Raw genomic sequence first — 19,005 nt, 5'->3', positions numbered from 1 at the left:
TCCTTGCAGTCCAAGGGACTCTCAAGAGTCTTCTCCAACACCCCAGTTCAAAACCATCAATTCTTCGGTGCTCACCCTTCTTCACAGTCCAACTCTCACATCCATACATGACCACTGGAAAAACCATAGCCTTGACTAGACGGACCTTTGTTGGCAAAGTAATGTCTCTGCTTTTGAATATGCTATCTAGGTTGGTCATAACTTTCCTTCCATGTTAGATTAATTTAAATATCTAGTTTTTCATTAATGTCTCTGAATACCTCCAGCTTCCCAGCCACTTATTTTTATGGGATTCATATTTTTAAATGGCATTCTTATCTGCCTACTTCTTGGTTCAGCCATAGATGTGGTATAGTGTACATATGCATGAACAGGGAAAAGGGGGAATTTCTTTGTTTCTTTGAGTCTAGCTACTTCTCTTTTTTTTCTTTTTTAATTTATTGAAGTATGGTTGATTTACATTACAGCAACTTTTCTTAAAGCACAAAAGAGACAGAGTAGATAAAACTTTGTGTCACTTAGGGCACTACGTCATACCTGGGGTAACACATCTGCTCTTTAAGTTTTCAAAGTCACGAGACGCTGCAAATCCAGAGGTTAAGAGTGACTTGATTCTCTTAGTCTCTCTGATGTTATATAGCCTCTGAGTTTGATTTTAGGATTTGGGTCTTTTAAAATCAGGACTTCTGGGAATTTTCCTTGGCAACTATATGCAGCAGAAAAGTCTGATTATCTTGGCTACCTCATGTCACATAACAACAGGTAGTCCCAGATACCCAGTGATTTTCTTAGAGCGGGTTGCTTTCTTTATGGTAATCAATTTACTTGCCCCAGCTGCCAGGCACTTGACTGCCCAACTAACAACTAGAAATAGGACTTTAGCCACAAGGAAGGAAGAAAACTCAGATTTTCCTAAACACACAGTGAATGAAAAATTTTGCCTTGTCACTAACACATCTGTGTTTTCCTCATGAAACAGAAATGTCAATTTGGAAAACAATATAACTACAGGTTTCTCCACCTAGGAAAGTTTCACATGATATCTGACCTGGCCATGAGCCCAACATCCATCATGAAGGACTTAACACAAATTAATTTAAAACCGGAAATGAGGCAGCTGAAATTGTTGACTAGTTTCCTCTTGTTAATTCACGGAAAAGATTGAAAGAACCTAAGCTATGGCAGATCATAGTTTTGAAAGTCAAAGATATAAGTAACAGAGAAGAAAAATTCTCTTATTCCACATTTTAGGTATTCCTTGGGTCAAAACTTAAAGAAGGAAAAAATATATACGGTGATGCATGGGACATACTTTTCTCATCCAACTCTTCTGCACCATATAGATTTTCCCCAGGGGGACAGAAGACTATAAAAGAAAATTAGCAAGGCAGGGACTCCCACACACAGGAATTCCTGTTGGGATATCAGATGAGAGGCAGCATTGACTACCTGCATAGACGCTACTCCTGTCTATATGGGGACAGGAAATACCACGGGAAAGAGGGGCCTGAGGACCCAGACAGGTCCTCTCCTCAGATGCCTTTCAGGGCATAAACACTGAATTGCTAAAATTATAACTTGAGGAACCACAGCATAGGAGGTTTTCTTCCTAACATCTTCCTTGTCCCAAGAGTACCAATCTGTCCGTAATTAGAAACCCTAATGCCCACTTTAAACCTAATAAAAGGTGAGGTCTCTTTACCTTTGTGGCTTAGGAATGAAAAGACACTTGTTATTTTCAAGTCACACTCCTATTTTTAGGAATGACTTGGAGACTTCTTCACAGTTTCCTGGCCACAATCTGCTAGATTGTACTAGTACGAAGTTCCAAGTGCAAAGCACTGATTGAATGCATTCCACTGCCCTGGATTACTTCTGACTAGACCACAAGCATCTAGAAGGTAGGGACTGTGGTATATATTTCTTTAACCTAAGTCAAAGCACACAGAATGCTTGGGAAATTTTTTCAGGGCAAAACATACTTATCTTAGTCTTCAAACAAGTTTTCATTTCCACAGCATGGAGCAGAGGAGATGCCTCTGGAAATATGAACGTGTCATCCATTCAACTATTGTCTTTTTTGTTTCCAAAAAGTTTGGTTGCACCCTACGGCTTTCGGGATCTCAGTTCCCAGGCTGGGGATCAAACCAGCAATGAAAGTACTCGGCAATGAAAGCAAGGAGTCCTACCCACTGGACCACCAGGGAATTTCCGATTCAACTATCGTGGAGTCCCACAGCATGTGTATTCACTAACACTCAACAAAAGCATTCAGAAGAGCCATTACTGACCACAAATATCATTAAATGTGCATGGCTGCCTAGCTGTATTCTATTTCGGGGATCTCATTACTACCCAGGAAATGATTTCATACTTCATTGTCTCAAATCGCATCATCCAAAAGAATCAGGATAAAACGGTTTCCTTAGAGAACGTCTTTCCTTCGATCTTGTGTTTGCATATTATCTTTGGGGGCCACCCCAGCTTTCTCGGCTCGCAATGCTGGCTACACAGCAAACTCTGAAACAGAAATATTACACACTAGAATCTTACCATTAGGAGGGGATGGGAGTCACTGTTGGAAGAGAGTTAAAGTCATAATATGCAAGTCCATGTTATGAGAGAAGGAGGAGAAAGCTGTGTGACCTCCCTGAACTGACTGGAAAGCCAATAGATTACTGGATGTCACCAAAACCGTTTGACATAGGAGGGAGGGTGCAAATTATGAAAGCATGTTGGCCTGAACAAGTTTTCTTTTAAACTTGCAGCTTTTAGCAATTAGCACAACCTTGCGAGACCTCCCATTTACATAGGAGAAACTGTACCATCAGTTTAGAAAAATGGGGTGAGAGTAAGGATGTAATCATTGTATTATGCTTTATCTGTAACAAAATGTCCCCTGGAAGTTCCAGTGTGTTTTAAATTCACATCAAAGGAAAGAATTCTTAATCCCACCAACTGGCAAATACAGGAATTTCAACTGTTCAGATGCAATAGTTTTAAGTAAATAATTATTAATTTCTTACTTTCCAACCTACCGGTCAACCAGAAACACACAACTGCTGGTGAAGTGACACTAGGAAGGGGTCTCACTAATACGTTTCTTGCTTTCATCCTCTAAGCCTTGTAAATTACAAACAATTTACCAGCCTCTAAGTAGGATCCATACCAGCATTCTGACTTTCTAAAAATTATCTTTAAGCAGCAATGAACTAAGGATGGGATGTGATTTGGTAAGCATTATTATTAACATAACTTTTCTTTCCCTGTTTTTAAAGTCATACTTTTGAATTTTATTCTACACGTGTTTCTTGCTCTGTGCGTGTGCTAAGGCCCTTCAGTTGTGTCTGACTCTTTGCAACCCTAGGGACTGTAGCCCGCCAGACTCCCCTGTCCATGGGATTCTCCAGGCAGAATACTGGAGTGGGTTGCCATGCCATCCTCCAGAGGATCTTCCTGACCCAGGGATTAAACCTGCATCTCTTACACCTTCTGCATTAAAGAACCTGCAGGTGGATTCTTTACCACCAGTAACACCTGGGAAGCACATACTTCCAAACACACTAAATTTTCCAAAACACACTAAATTTTTATCTGTTCTGAAGCTCATGGAACAGATAGGAGACTGGGTGGGGAAAGAAATCCAAAATACATGAATTTCAAATTCTAAACCAATCTGCCAAAATTGGATAAGCTGAAATGACATTTAGATACTAATAAAAATATTGTCTCAAGAACTTAGATTAATTACTGTAATATTCCATTATGAGAAATTTCTATTTATAAAATCTCATTGCTACTCTATTGCTAATCACTTCAAGTGCCATCTTAATGGTTTATTAAGTTCAGAAAAATATTTTTAATGGTTCGTAAAGAAAATAGTACGAAAACACCAAACAGCACAAGGTCCTCTATTAGGAAGGAAAGATATTTTGATCAATTAACAGAAGTGCTTTGCATGTCATTAGAACCCATTTAAAATTATGACCTACATCATCTTAGAAAAGCAACAGTGTTTCCCAACAATTTGCAGCCACAATCAGGAAAAGAGGAGCGTATTTAACAAGACAGGTACACCGCTAACATCCACAAACAAGCTCATACACGAAACACATGAATTTAAGCCAGTCATTCCTGACTTCACCTTAATAATGTGATATTGCTGCCAACAGGCTAATGTAACCCATGGGTAGCCCAGTCGGCTTGCAAGTGATGGTATCAGTATGTGAATATTTTAGAAGAAATCAAGTACCTGATAGTTTCATGAGAAGTTCAGATGCTGCTTTAACTGACATATCCCGTCTCAGGACGTTGCCCTTTGCTTCCTGGGGCTTAAGCGTGTCCTCAGAGATGCTCGCGGCTGACACTTCAGACTCGGGGCTGAACACATAGCTAGACCGAGGCAATGTGACGCTTAGGGTCTCCTCGTCCTTAGGCTCCTCTTTTACTTTAAAATTGAGATTCATGGGCTCCTTCTGATTTGCAGCTGTCAAAAGAAGAAAGGGATTACATACATATACATATATGAGAGACCATTCCTGCTCTTAGCTGCTCCCTACTTAATGAAGTTTGGAATGCATGAACACATCAAGCTAGCACCGGAGGGACCACAGCCCCATCAAAACAGGCTGAGCCCTCGGCACAAAAATACAAGACACTCCGTGAGAGCAGGACTTAGGAGGGTGTGGGCTTCTGAATCTCCGGAACGTATCGTATTTCAAGAAGTGCTGTCTCTACTAAGTGTCTGGGCATTTTCTCTTTGGTTTCCCTCGGTGCGTTCTTTCCAGTATATGTCGCTGCCTCTCTGACCTCTTAGCACTCTCCCTACCTAATCCTGTTATAGAATAATGCATTCCAACAGTTACTCTGCCATAAAACATTGAATCGAAACATGTTAGTCGCTCAGTTGTGTCTGACTCTTTGCGACCCCATGGACTGTAGCCCCCCAGGCTCCTCTGTCCACGTAATTCTACAGGCAAGAACACCAGAGTGGGTTGTCATTTCCTTTTCCAGGGGGTCTTCCAGACCCAGGGACTGAACCTGGTCTCCCACATTGCAGGCAGATTCTTCATGGTCTAAGCCACCAGGGGAGACCCTAAACATGAGTTCATGGCAATAATCCAAGCAAAACCCTAGACAGCAGTGGTCAGGTGAGGACGGAGAATCTGTCAAAGAGGAAAGCTCAGCACAGAGATGTGCTACTTTCGCCTTATCATTTAAGCTGACGCTGCTGCTGCTAAGTCGCTTCAGTCGTGTCTGACTCTGTGCGACCCCACAGACGGCAGCCCACCAGGCTCCCCTGTCCCTGGGACTCTCCAGGCAAGAACACTGGAGTGGGTTGCCATTTCCTTCTCCAGTGCATGAAAGTGAAAAGTGAAAGTGAAGTCGCTCAGTCGTGTCCGACTCTTAGCGACCCCATGGACTGCAGCCCACCAGGATCCTCCGTCCATGGGATTTTCCAGGCAAGAGTACTGGAGTGGGGTGCCACTGCCTTCTCCATAAGCTGACGCTACAGCCCCACAAAGAGTGGGGCAAGTATTTGGCTCTTTCTGGCCTGTATCTTATAGTCCAAATTATCTCCTAGCCCATAATGGGCATGCTTAAAGGAAAAAAATATATATTATTTTCTAAATGTAATTTTAGTTTTGCAGAGGAGCTGCAAAGATGATACAAAAAGTTCCCACACATCCTTCACCCAGAGTTTCCTAAAGTTAACATCTTATGTAACCATGGGGCATTTGTCAGAACGAAGCAATTCCCATTGCTATGATCTAAGATCCAGATTGTAGTCAGATTTCACCAGTTTTTCCACTGAAGTCCTTTTCCATTTCTAGCATGGTTGGCTGGTGTGGTGTGTGTGGTCAGAGCAAAGCTGACTGGCCTATTATGGGATGGATTCTGCGGCTTGGCTATACCACAGCAAGTCTTCCCCACTGGGCTACATACTACTTCCTGGTCTTCCTGGGGAAAACCAAGAAGGAAGACAAGCAGCCTCTTGAGCCACTTGCCACTTTCACAGGCATCTTGCTTCCCTTTAAAGGGTGATAGTAGGAAAACTTTAGGTTGGTTATATTAGGTATACTGGTATTTTGAGAAAGAAGATATCATCCCAATACAGAAATTTCAGAAATGCTTACTAGAATGAGCCTTAAGCTGACACCTGCTTAACAAAGAAAAATAATAAAAGGATAAATCCCCAAAGCAAACACCTATCACCCCCTGCCCACCACCTGCCTCCAGCCAATAGGTAAGCACAAACTCCTTTCTTTCTGTCTCACGCCCCACTAAGAATATTTATTCTGGAACCAGAAGTTCACACAGACCAGCCTATTTGGAAACTGGACCCCAGAAGGCTAGTGACCTTTGGAAGTTTTACTACCAGAAAGATGAAGTGTGTGTGCATGCTCAGTTGTGTCTGACTCTTCATGACCCCATGGACTGTAGCCCGCCAGGCTTCCTCATCCATGGGATTTTCCAGGCAAGAATATTGCAGTGGGTTGCCATTTCCTTCTCCAGGGGATCTTCCCGGCCCAGGGATAGAACCCACATCTCTCAAGTTCTTTACCACTGCGCCACCTGGCAAGTCCAGACAGATAAAGAGCTAGGACTGAAACCCAGGTCTGTGGATTGTCCACTTTGTACCCCTTCCCACCTCCATCACACCATCCCTCCATCTCTGGTCTCTGTGTTACACCAACACTTGAATGGAACTTGACCTTCACGTCTTTGCTAAAATACCACCCTCTCGATGAAGGCCCTGACCATCCTAATCAAGACTGCCACCCCCACCCCCACAGTACCCCCAATCGCTCTTACCCAACTTTAACTTTCCTTTTTACTCCAAAATGTTTATCACCGGAAAACACTTCACTGTGGACTGAATTTTGTCTGCCCACCTCCCCGGATACATATATGGAAGGCCTAACTTCCACTGTGACTGTATTTGGAGACAGGGAGGTAATTGGCTAAATGAGGCCGTTAGGGTTGGGTGTGACCCTGATACAATATGATCGGTGTCCTGAGAATGAACGCGGCACAAAGGATGTGCACACACAGAGTAAAGACCACGAGGGATACGGCAAGAAGGCAGTCATCTCAGAGCCGAGGAGAGAGGCCTCAGGAGAAACCAAACCTGCCCGCACCTTGATCGCGAACCTCCAGAATGATGAGAAATACATTTCTGTTGTGTGAGCCACCGAGGCCGTGGTATTTTTGCCAAGACAGCCCCAACAGACGAACCCATACTACATCATTCTCTCGTTTATTATGTTAACAATTTATGGTTTACTTCTCCAATGCCACCAGGACACACAAGAGATGTGGGTTCTATCCCTGGGCCGGGAAGATTCCCTGGAGAAGGAAATGGCAACCCACTCCAGTATTCTTGCCTGGAGAATCCCATGGATGGAGGAGCTTGGTGGGCTACAGTCCACGGGTCCCAAAGAGTCGGACACGACTGAGCGACTTCACTTTCTCCAGTTCAAAGATAGGTTTTCATGAAGGCGATGACCTTTACTGGGTTTTATTTCTTTTTATTTTTCTACTTTCTCCCTCAAAAAATTCTTTTTATTGTGAAATAAAATGTCATTAAAAAATGTGCATAAAACTGATATGTAGAGTTTAACAGGTAGTTACAAAGTGAATGACACTGTAAAAATCCTTTTGGGTCAAGGAATAGAAAAGCCCTGTTTACTTAACAAGTAGGAAGCTCATGTGTCGGGCTGGTGGGCCTCTGGGCTCCACTTTATGAAGAGAGGTGTGTCTGTCACGGGTACCCTTCCTGAGGTCTGGGGAGTACGTTCATGCTCAGCTGCTTCAGCCGTGTCTGACTCTTTGTGACCCCATGGACCGCAGTCTGCCAGTTTCCTCTGTCCATGAGATTCTCCAGGCATGTATGCTGGAGTGGGTTGCCATGCCCTCCTCCAGGAGACCTTCCTGACCCAAGGATGGAACCTGCATCTCCTGCATTTCCTGCACTGCAGGTGGGTTCTTTATCCACTGAGCCATCTGGGAAGCCGAGGGAGTATGTGAAGCTTTTCAAAAATGAGCTAGGATGGATAGCGGATGCTCACTGCATCCTGTCTACTTCCCATCATCACAGGCAATGACCTTTTTTTATAAATGCTGATGTACCTTGAATGTGTAGAACGGGGCTTGGAACAACACAGCAGCAGCAGTACCTTGAATGTGTAGAACAGGGCCTGGAACAACACTTAGTAGGTGCTCAACATATATTTGTTGAATGAATAAAATATGTTGGTCACAAATCAGTGATATCTCTTGGCAGTCCATTACAACTCATGGTAAACAAGAACCATGAATCCCAAAATATTTTACCAAAGGCAATCAGAAGTGCTTTCCCAAGGTATCATTAGATCTGGGATAAAACTTCCCAGCCCAGAGAAAGCTAAAAGCTCTGCTACTACACTACAACTCTTATTGAGGTGTTTCTGAATGATCACTTGGACTTCGGTATTACTAAAGGAGGAACCCAGAAGAATCTCCAGAAAACTGCTGAAAATCTAGTCCACTGGGGAGAATGCCATTGGAAACCAAACCCAGGAAAACAAAGCCGTGCCTCGAGCAATGTTCAAGCACGTGTTTTGGACCTCTACAGAAGGTAACTCCTAAGAGAATCCTGTTTGTTTAGCACATTTCTCCCCTTTCAACTACTTCTGGAGGGCTTTTTACCAGCCATCTCCTAAAGTTTCTCTCACCTAAGCCTTTCTTCCAGAATCCTTCATAAAACCTTTTCCAAGAGTATCCTAATTTAGTGGACACAGAGTAATTAAATGGATGCTGTCTATTAAGTCTGTAACTTCAGTTCTTTGGGAAGGAACAATACAAAGTGAGTGGTTATGTATTTTTAAAAATGCTTTCAGTTCAGTTCAGTCGCTTAGTCGTGTCCGACTCTTTGCGACCCTGTGAATTGCAGCACGCCAGGCCTCCCTGTCCATCACCAACTCCCAGAGTTCACTCAGACTCACGTTCATCGAGTCGGTGATGTCATCCAGTCATCTCATCCTCTGTCGTCCCCTTCTCCTCCTGCCCTCAATCCCTCCCAGCATCAGGGTCTTTTCCAATGAGTCAACTCTCGAATGAGGTGGCCAAAGTATTGGAGTTTCAGCTTTAGCATCACTCCTTCCAAAGAACACCCAGGACCGATCTCCTTTAGGATGGACTGGTTGGATCTCCTTGCAGTCCAAGGGACTCTCAAGAGTCTTCTCCAACACCACAGTTCAAAAGCATCAATTCTTCGGCACTCAGCTTTCTTCACAGTCCAACTCTCACATCCATACATGACCACTGGAAAAACCATAGCCTTGACTAGACGGACATTTGTTGGCAGTGCTTTAGATCTGCATATTTTATTTTTGAAACTTTAAAAAATTCTAAGGTGAAGCTAGGAAAGAGATAAGAAACTGCTGGAGCCCTAGAAGCAAATCCCAACTATTGGAGAGGACAACCATTGAGCTAATGTTCTCTGAAGGTATAAGGTAGCTTTTGGGAGCATTAGTCAGAACACATGCTATATAAGATTTAAGGGGAAAAAAAGATATTTGGCATTGTTAGCACAACCCAAATTTAATAGAATTGCAATGACACTTAAAAAAAATACACAAGCTGTATGTTGCTGTTTTTGTTGCTATTTTATAAATTTGCAAGGTACTTTATACCTGGTTTTCATTCTGACAATGTCAAGAATGGCATAAAATGAGCAATGTGCTAGGGAGATGTAAATGTAGCTAATGACATATCAAAAAATATGTGGGAAACCCTCATTCGTCCAAGTTTAAATTTCCCAAACACTTGGGTCTAAATAGATGATATAAAAATAGCAATATGAAGGCTACACTGCTTTCTTTCAATTACCAGAAATATTTGCACTGAGAATAGTATATAAAACCTTATATCTTAAAATTAATGACAATAATTGCCATCATTTTTTACTATTGTACTTTAAAAAAACCTATTATCTTTTACAGAGAAAGGTGGAACTAAAGATGTTGTCTTTCTCTTTGGGGAAATTGCTAGAGAAAAGCAGTAATTTATGACTCACTGCCTAGTCTTTGCTTCAGTCTTACCACTAAGAAGATCTGTGCACATATGGAACTCAATTCATAAAGAACTTTCACAGCAACTGCCTTGACTTCTGTTTATGTATCTTAAAGCTTCCAGACACTCGACTTAACGCAGCAAGGAAGCCCAACTAACCAAGAGACCCCTGTCTCTCACTGTTCAAGCATTTTGTGACCTGAGAAAATTATGACTAAAAATTATGTGTATCTGTTAAGTCAATGCACTCAACAGAGCTGGGTTGCCACTGAAAGGAAATAAATCAGTTTTTTTCTAAATCAGGATTTAGAAAGGATTCAAGATAAATGCTAATATGGGAAGGGAATGGGGAAGCCACTAGGATAAAATGATTCCAAGTTTCTAATTCTAATAGGACAGCATTAATGAGTTGTAAAAGGAACCATCGTTCTAGCAAGGTGTCATCAGTGTCATCAATACACATTGAGATTCCATCCAAGCCCCTCCCATCTCTGACCCCAGTACAATGCTATATAACTTCCTTAAAGACCATTATTTGGAGACTTCCCTGGTGGTATAGTGGCTAAGACTCTATGCTGGGCCTGGGTTCTATCCCTGCTTAGGGAACTAAATCCCACACATCACAACTAAGAGACAGTATGTCACAACTAAAGATCCCATGTGCCACGACTAAAACCCAGCACAGCCAAATAAATAAAATATATATTTTTTAAAGACCACTATTTGTTTTAATGACGCACACAAATAGCATTTGAATTGTTATACAGGAATCGATTGATCCATCAACCACAGGAGACAAGTATTATTACCATCTTCATCTTAGAGGCAGAGAAGGCAATGGCACCCCACTCCAGTACTCTTGCCCGGAAAATCCCATGGACGGAGGAGCCTGGTGGGCTGCAGTCCATGGGGTCGCAAAGAGTCGGACGTGACTGAAGCAACTTAGCAGCAGCAGCAGCAGCAGCATCTTAGAGGTGAAGGAACCAAGGCCCCAAGAGGTTAAGGGCCTGACTCCTTCAAATCAGACACTAGACTTCAGGGTTTCTTGCTGAAAACGCACCCAAGCTCTCTCCTTTCTCTCCGACACAGTCCAAGTGCCTTTAAGGATACTGAGCCAAGCAGTTGCATCGTGGGCGTTGGACAGAAGTGATCTGGCGTGAACTAAGCATCGTTAGTGAGAAATGAGGAAAGGGTGGGATGTAACCTGAAAGAAAGGGACATTTTCTGGTAGGGAAGAATTTTCTAAAGATCTAAGAGGGCGGGAGAAGAAGAGTTTGCAACATGACTGCTTCTGTTTCGCCTTGTCCATTCCCTCTGGTGAAGGAAAAGGACACTTTCCTTGAGTTTAATAAGACAGAGCTCGCTTTCAGTTCAGAGTCTGGCAGTTTTGTGACTACTGAGCTGCTCCATGAAAAAGTTAGGCCATTGAGAATTTTATTTACTACCTCCCTCTAAAGCAGAGCCAAAGACTCTTGGACCAGGAAGGGACCGCAGATGGGTGGTTTTCAAAAAGTATCCCAAGGAACCCTAGGTCAAGCGTTGGGGGTTCCAAAAAATATCAGTTTCAAAGTGAAGCTTTTAAAATTATTTAACTTAATTTAAAAGCTCATTTTAAAATGTGGATCCTTAGCTCTGTTACACATAAAATGTCCTCTCACTGGAGGCCACTGATAGGTTAACTTATGTTAACAAGTTAATTCAGTCTGGTGTATCACTTATTCTTCCTGCCTCACAGGAGTGGCAGCATTTTGGTTATATGTGGCTTCCCCAGTGTCTCAGTGGTAAAGAATCCATCTGCAATGCAGGAGACACAGGAAACGCGGGTTTGAGCCCTGGGTCAGGAAGATCCCCTGGAGGAGCGCATGGCAACCCACTCCGGTATTCCTTGCCTGGGAAATCCCATGGACAGAGGAGCCTGGCAGGGGACAGTCCATGGGGTCACAAAAGAGTCAGATACGAATAAAGCGACTGAGCACATGCACTAATCTTTCCAAAAATTCAGGCCTATGCATGTAAAATGTACAATTATGGCATCAGTAGGGTCTACATGCATGCCTTAAATCAGGCTTTCTCAACCTCAGCAACACTGACATTCTGGGCTGGATAATTTGCTTTGGGGAAATTATCCTATAAATAGAAGGGGGTCCAGGAGCATTCCTAGCCTCTACCCATTATATGCCAACAGCATTTCCCAGCCATGAAAACCATTTCTCTAGACACTGCAACTAGCCCCTGAGCATGCCTCTGGTGGAGGAACGCTGCCTTAACCTAGATGTAAGAAAAGTTTCCAGTGCGTCTACTGTGATGAAGCTTCTGACCATGGCTGACAGACAGAAACATGTTCACATATGCAGATATAGTTGGTGCTGTCATTTATAGGGCACTTAGTATGGGCTTCCCTGGTGGCTCAGAGGTTAAAGCGTCTGCCTTCGATGCGGGAGACCCGGGTTCAATCCCTGGGTCGGGAAGATGCCCTGGAGAAGGAAATGGCACCCTACTCCAGTACTCTTGCCTGGAGAATCCCATGGACGGAGGAGCCTGGCGGGCTACAGTGCATGGGGTCGCAAAGAGTCGGACACGATTGAACAACTTCACTTTCACTTAGTGTGGGCCAGGGAGTATTTGGATTAATTTATCTGATCCTCTCAACAACCCCTTGAAGTAGTACTACCATTGTTCCCACTGTGTAGACGAAAAAAGAGATTAAATAAACTTTCAAATATCAGTTAAGAAGAGTAATGCATGCTCATGTGTGTGCAATTGTGTTTAACTCTTTGCGACCCCATGGACTGTAGCCCGCCAGGCTCCTCTGTCCATGGGATTTCCCAGGCAAGAATGCTGGAGCGGGTAACTATTTCCTTCTTCAGGGAATCTTCCCAACCCAGGGATCAAACCCACATCCCTTGAGTCTCCAGCACCGGCAGGCAAATTCTTTACCACTAGCACCATCGGCAAAGCAACTGAGTAATAACCAAATAGTTAATATAGAATTATAGATGGCTTTAGGGCCAGTTGAAAGTTTAGGATGGTTTGTGTCTGCCCTTTATTATGATAAGGAATAAGGGCAGTTGCTAAATGTGTCAACTTAGAAGCAAAAACTTTTTATTACCATACTCTCCTTTCAAGCAGCTGAACAAATTTAATTAAAGGGATCATGAGATTACAAGGCGAATTGTTAAAAATATTATCTCATTTGTCGCAATGCCCTTGTGTAAATGATATTTCTTGAAGCTGCAATCAGCAAAATAAATTTATAGAAACATACTAGATGCTAATACTGCTCATAACACTCATCATAACACTAATTTTATGTTTGGGGCTTATCACTTAGCAACTTTTTTCTAATTGCTGGACTTTTAGAAGAAATAAATATAATAAATGAGAACGTAAAAGATTAAATTTTTAAATACATAAATTATGTATTTTTTGTGCTTTATATATTGAGTCTGCACATTAAGATTTTGCTTGATAAAAATGGATTTAATTGTTTAAAAACAAACACACAAAATGAAAATCACCTCTGTTTTTCAACCCATTATTTTACAATAAGAAAATACAGTCTCAGAGAATGATACAACCTTTTTAAAGTCATACAGCTCATTCATGATAGAATCAGAGCTCAACTCTCCAGATTACAAATCAGGGCTGTTAGAGTGACCCAAGTTCCCTTGTAACCATATGTAAGGATGTATGATCTGTTTGGGTATCTGGGATTTTTTTTTTTTTGACTACTTGATGCACTTGGTGTGAGAAGAAAATAAACTGCCTTCTGAAGTCATAAGGAAAGCCAAGATTTCATTAAATAATAGCTAATAACAATGAAGCATATTATAGTCAAATAGAAGGTTTCAAACATTAGCTAAATATTTTCAGATCTTGTTCTTAATTGGTCTTAAGTCATTTTATATTCAGTGTTTAGGAAAGTCTTAACCATCTTATATTTCTCACTATATCTCATTACATTTTTTATCCCCATATGAGCTAATCCTAAGTCACACTTCAGGATCTATGTCCCCAGACCAGGACCACGCAAGTCTCCTGTGAAGCTACTGCGATTATAGACATAGTAACAAAGAGAAAACAAAAGTGCCTCTGGAGCAAGGTCAAGGGTAATAACAATAAGCAACGCCACAGACCTTTAAAATAAATAAATAAAGCTTTTCTCTGTGAACCGAACTATTCCAAGCCACACACAATGAGCAAGCGTGGCTATCTGCAGTCAGCACTTAACAGAGAGGATCTCTCCCTTGTCAAAAGCAGGAAGAGCCAGTACTGAAAAACCAATCAAGCCTCAAGCCAGGAGTAAACGGGAAAGAAAACTGCATTGTAAATTCATGCTATTAACATATCCAAAAAAAAAAGATAAATTGTACAGAAAGCGGTGAAGTGACTTATATGTAGGAACAGCTTGGGGTGACTTGAGACCAGAAAGAAGAGAAACTAATGACTGGATAACAGATTTCCAGCACCTCCCAGGGAAGTCGGTGCCCATCTGCCCCGAATGACATCTCCTCTTGATGGCCCCACCTGTCATTTTAAATGACTATACGTTTGGTTCACACACCGATATTGTAATGTTTTTTTTTTTTCTTCATGCAACACCCACCCAGAGAGTCTGAAGAACTTCACCAAACGATGATTGTGATTCCTCTCCCTGAAAACCCACCCATTTTGTCATATGACTCCACAGCTCCTGCCATTGAGAGGTGGAAATTCTCCTGCCCTTTGAATCTGGGCTGCAGTTGTGGTTGGCTTTGGTCACTGGAAGGTGGTGGAAGTGATGCTGGGCCGGTTCTGAGTCCAGCCCCCTGAGGCCAGAAGCACTGCTGCTCTATCCAGCTGCCACATGGGCGAGCTCGGGCAAACCCACTGAAGGATGGAAGACCCTGGGGAACACAGAGAGGCCATCCTGGCCAGAGCCATCAGAGACCAGCCATGCCCTGGCAGCCTGGCAAGGTCCTGTGACCGATGAGTCAGGCCAGGAGAGACCGGAAGAAGCACCCTGGCTGGGCAAAGACGCCCGAGCTCGTGAGCTAAGTGAACGGCTATTGTGTTGAGCTGCTAAATTGCAGACAGGCTGTTACTTAACTGCATGCAAGACTCTGGTTCCTAGACTTGGCCCTACCAGCCGAGTTCCTGGTCAACACCAAGGTGCTCACACTGTTGGAGGCTCCCTTTTGCTTCCTTTCCATGGATCATCTTTTCCATCCGGCCTCTTGACAGCACTACAGAGTTGGTTGTGAATTTGAAAATCTTTCTCTTTCTAAGTGAAGTGGCATCACAACCTCTGAAAACCTGACTTCCAGAATAGATATGACTAATGAAACATCTTTCTTATCATCTACCACAGAATGCACTGTGGACGATACTGTACAAAGATAAAGACATTAGAAAGGAAATATTATCTCTTCCTGAACCCTGCCCACCCCCCCTCCACCCCGCCCAGCAATCTGAAACGGAGCTGAAGAGGCAAGACTAAGACACGGTCAATACAACAACTACCAACCTGGCTCTTAAGGCTCAGTGGAGGTGACAGCACAATGAGCAGAACTGGGGCGGGGACAGTAGGGGCAGGTGTCACAGCAGGGAGCCTCAATATTGCTAGAAATTCTCTACAAAGATACAGAACCACTGGGGGTCAGAGGTGCATTAAACTAGTTTTTTTCTTTCTCCTTTTTTTTGCGAGGATCTTTGTTCCTCAACCAGGGATCAAACATGTGCCCCCTGCAGTGGAAGCACAGATTCCTAACCTCTGGGCCACCAGGGAATCTCCTAGTTATTTTAGTTTTAATAATATTATTAATTCTTTTTAGAACCTCCCCCCCTCCCTTTTATCTAACAGGAGAAGGATACATGGAATTCCATGGTTCAAATGACCAGACTACTGGAACATGACTGAAGGCAGGTAAATGGAAATGATAGGGTGTGTCTATGAGCTGGTGAAGACTCAGCATTTTTCTTTAGCGGGGATACAGTTGCTCAGTAGAAAGGAGCCAGGCTTGGGCACAACCTGACGTCAGAAGTACTGGAAGGGTCCATTAACACCTTGGCAGCCTGGAAGGGGGATGCTCCTGGGGTGGTGAGAGGCATCAGGGAGGGAGCCGGAGGGGCAAGCTGATTACACGTGAGGGTGACGGCCCCCAGAGAGGCTGCCCTCCAAAGGACAGACTGTGGGTGTATTTTGAAGACGCAAAAAATTTAACCAGATTAGTGACTGAATTAGCATGCATTAAAAAGGATGCCATGGTTTGAAGCCAAGGAAAATAAACAGTAAAGCAGACGGAGGTCAAAAGACACTTCGCTCAACTGAGGAAAAAAAAAAAAAATTAGGTAATAGCTCATTAAGTGCTCAGGAGCCAAGCTTTGCCGTTAGGCAGTTTGCTCTATCCCTTGCCCCTGAAACTTTCTAAGCCTCAGCTTCCTGGTCTATAAAATAGGTTTAACATTAATTGGGCTATTGGGAGGGTTAACTGAGAAATTACATCGAGTCGTTGGCACAGCGCCTGGCTCACTGTAAACCCATCTGATCAGTAATAAGGCTCAGGATGAGAGTAGAAGCAGCAACAAGAGTAACAACAGTAGAGAGTGGAAGAAAACCCGACTTCTGAGGGAAGGCAGAAAATGACCCGGATTCAGTTGTGCAGAAATACAGACTTTGATCAACTTTCCCAAGTCTATCAAGATACAAAGTTACTCTGTGGACAATTCTAGAACCAGGTAAACCTCATCCAGCACAGTGAGGAAAGAAACGTCTGGATTCCAGTGGCAGTGCCTCTATACTACTGACTTGCTGTCTTGATTTCCTCAATTACATGCTTGTTACAAGATAACTGTATTTGAAGGTACACTGTAACTGGCCTTACCACCACCGCTCTATTTGAACTAAACAATGCGTGAGAAGCCTAAAAGCCTTAGTACAGTTTCTAAGGTATGAGATTCAGAGAAGGGCTCCCTTGCTGGGGCCTCTGACTCTACTACAACAACAAGGACAGAGGACAGAGCCAACTTCTGGTTTCACCACTTCTTACTTAGTGATTTGGCAGAGGGGATGCTGGAGCCTGACTGCCTGGATTGGAACCCCAGTCCCAACTCCTATTAGCTGTATAAACATGACCCAGTGTCTTAGCCCCTGTTTCTCAGTTTTCATCTGTACAATGGGAACACTAATAGTGTCTTCCTCTAGGGTTGTTCGAAGTTCAAGTGGGTTCCCTGGCTTGGAGCAGGCGCTGTGCTAACTAGTATCACTGACTCAATGGACATGAGTTTGAGCAAACTCCAGAAGACAGAGGAGGATGGAGGAGCCTGGCGGGGTCACAAAGAGTCGGATGTGACTTAGCAACTGAACAACAACAATAACAAGGCACTAAGCAACTGATTGTTCAGGAAGAACCATAAACAATTAGTCAGTGTCACAAATCCTCCATCCCTGGAAGCCTGAGCACGTGAGTGTGTGACTCCAGGCCCCATTTTCTTGTAACAACCACCTGCTCCCTTTTGTGACTCAGATCAGCCCCTGTCTCGTGGAGTTGCAAGTCACTGAAAAACAGGAAAGAGCCACATACTCTCTCTCACACGAATCACCCACCAGTTCGGTAAAATCCAGGATTTCAACAAAGAGGGAGGCCCCTTAAAGTGGCTTCTGACACGAGGAATTTTAGTCACGTGATCAGTTGAGTGCTCATCATGAGGAAAGCCAGGCAGGGTTAAGAAAGGCCACACTGAAGATGCAAAGGAAGGCTGCCCAAAATAAACCTTTCTGGAAGGCATTCTTAGGCATAGGGAGAGCTCTGCCTAACGGCAGTGAAACCTGAGGTCATGAATGGCAGAAAACTGACTTTTCTTTGGAAGAAAGATGCTAAGATGTTTGACAGCCAATCAGAGTCAGCAGGTGATAAGGATGCCTCGTTTACAGGCATCTCCTGGCTCCCTCCTTCTTCGGCAGCACAAACAAAGGTATCACTGGATAAGGAGCTGCCCTTTACAGACAAATCGTATTGTAACTACAGATGCATAAAATTCTGGGAAATAGATGGAGGTGGCAGAGCAAAGGCCCATGGGAACCCGCAAGATACAACACAAACATTCACCAGCTCCCCGTTGTTGATTCAAGAAAACCTTTGCCATTTTACCGCTGAGCTCCTAACACATTTGAAACAATTCAGCTTGGACTCATTTGCAAGTCAGTGCTTTCTGAAGTCCACCTCTCATGGTTAAGATGTTTTCAGCCTCAATTTTATGAAATTAATAGAATGCGGGAGACAGAACATTTTTTTGGCCAGTTTCCAAACTAAAAATAGTTGAAATGACTTGTATCTTTTTATTTTCAAAAAACCCAGTACAAGAAGATTAAGAAGATATTCCCAGCCGACAACTGAGGTGCCAAGTTTCTGTCAACTGCTTGGTTCTAATTTGGAGAGTGAGATTTACATGTGATAGCTTGAAAAGTGTGGTTTTTCAGAAAGAGAAGTGATGTAAGGCCACAGCAGGCAACTTTTAATCAGGCGTCTAATGACGATCCTCCCAGTTCCTAGATGTTACAGATGAGTCTCAAGATTTTCTAATTCTAACTGCAGAACATCCAGATGCTTGTTTTAATTCTCCTGTCATGTGGCCCCACGAGGGGAAACATGGGGCTCAATGACCATGACTCAGCCAGGCCTCCAGTTCAGGTCAACCTTGACCCAACCCACAGCACCAGGCCCTTTTCAGGGTCTAGGACAGAGAGAGCTGTACTGAAAAAAAACTACAACTATACTGGAAACAAACAAACAAAACAGGTATCAAGTGCAGCTTCCACGTCAGTGGTCCTTAGGCCTTGCTGCATTTTTAGAATCATCTGAGGATTTTAAAGAAAACTCCAATGTTTAGGTCCTACTCGAGACCAACTAATCATAATTTCTGGCAGTGGGGCTGGACCCTGGCATGAAAAAAACAAAAGCTTCCCAGGTA

At 43.2% G+C, this 19,005-nt stretch overlaps 1 protein-coding gene across 1 annotated transcript in view; it reads right to left on the bottom strand.

Annotated features, from left to right (window-relative positions):
* ZNF827 (zinc finger protein 827) overlaps positions 1 to 19,005 on the bottom strand; it is a 188,751-nt gene that overhangs the window by 108,652 nt on the left and 61,094 nt on the right. Inside the window, exon 5 of the mRNA XM_052654889.1 lies at positions 4,253 to 4,486. Coding sequence (XP_052510849.1) covers positions 4,253 to 4,486 — 234 coding nt within the window. The remainder of the gene's footprint in view (positions 1 to 4,252; positions 4,487 to 19,005) is intronic.

The sequence above is a fragment of the Budorcas taxicolor genome, chromosome 17 (genome assembly GCF_023091745.1).
Source record: "Budorcas taxicolor isolate Tak-1 chromosome 17, Takin1.1, whole genome shotgun sequence".
In the NCBI taxonomy this organism is placed as follows: Eukaryota; Metazoa; Chordata; class Mammalia; order Artiodactyla; family Bovidae; genus Budorcas; species Budorcas taxicolor.
This window is presented reverse-complemented; position numbering and strand designations above follow the sequence as displayed.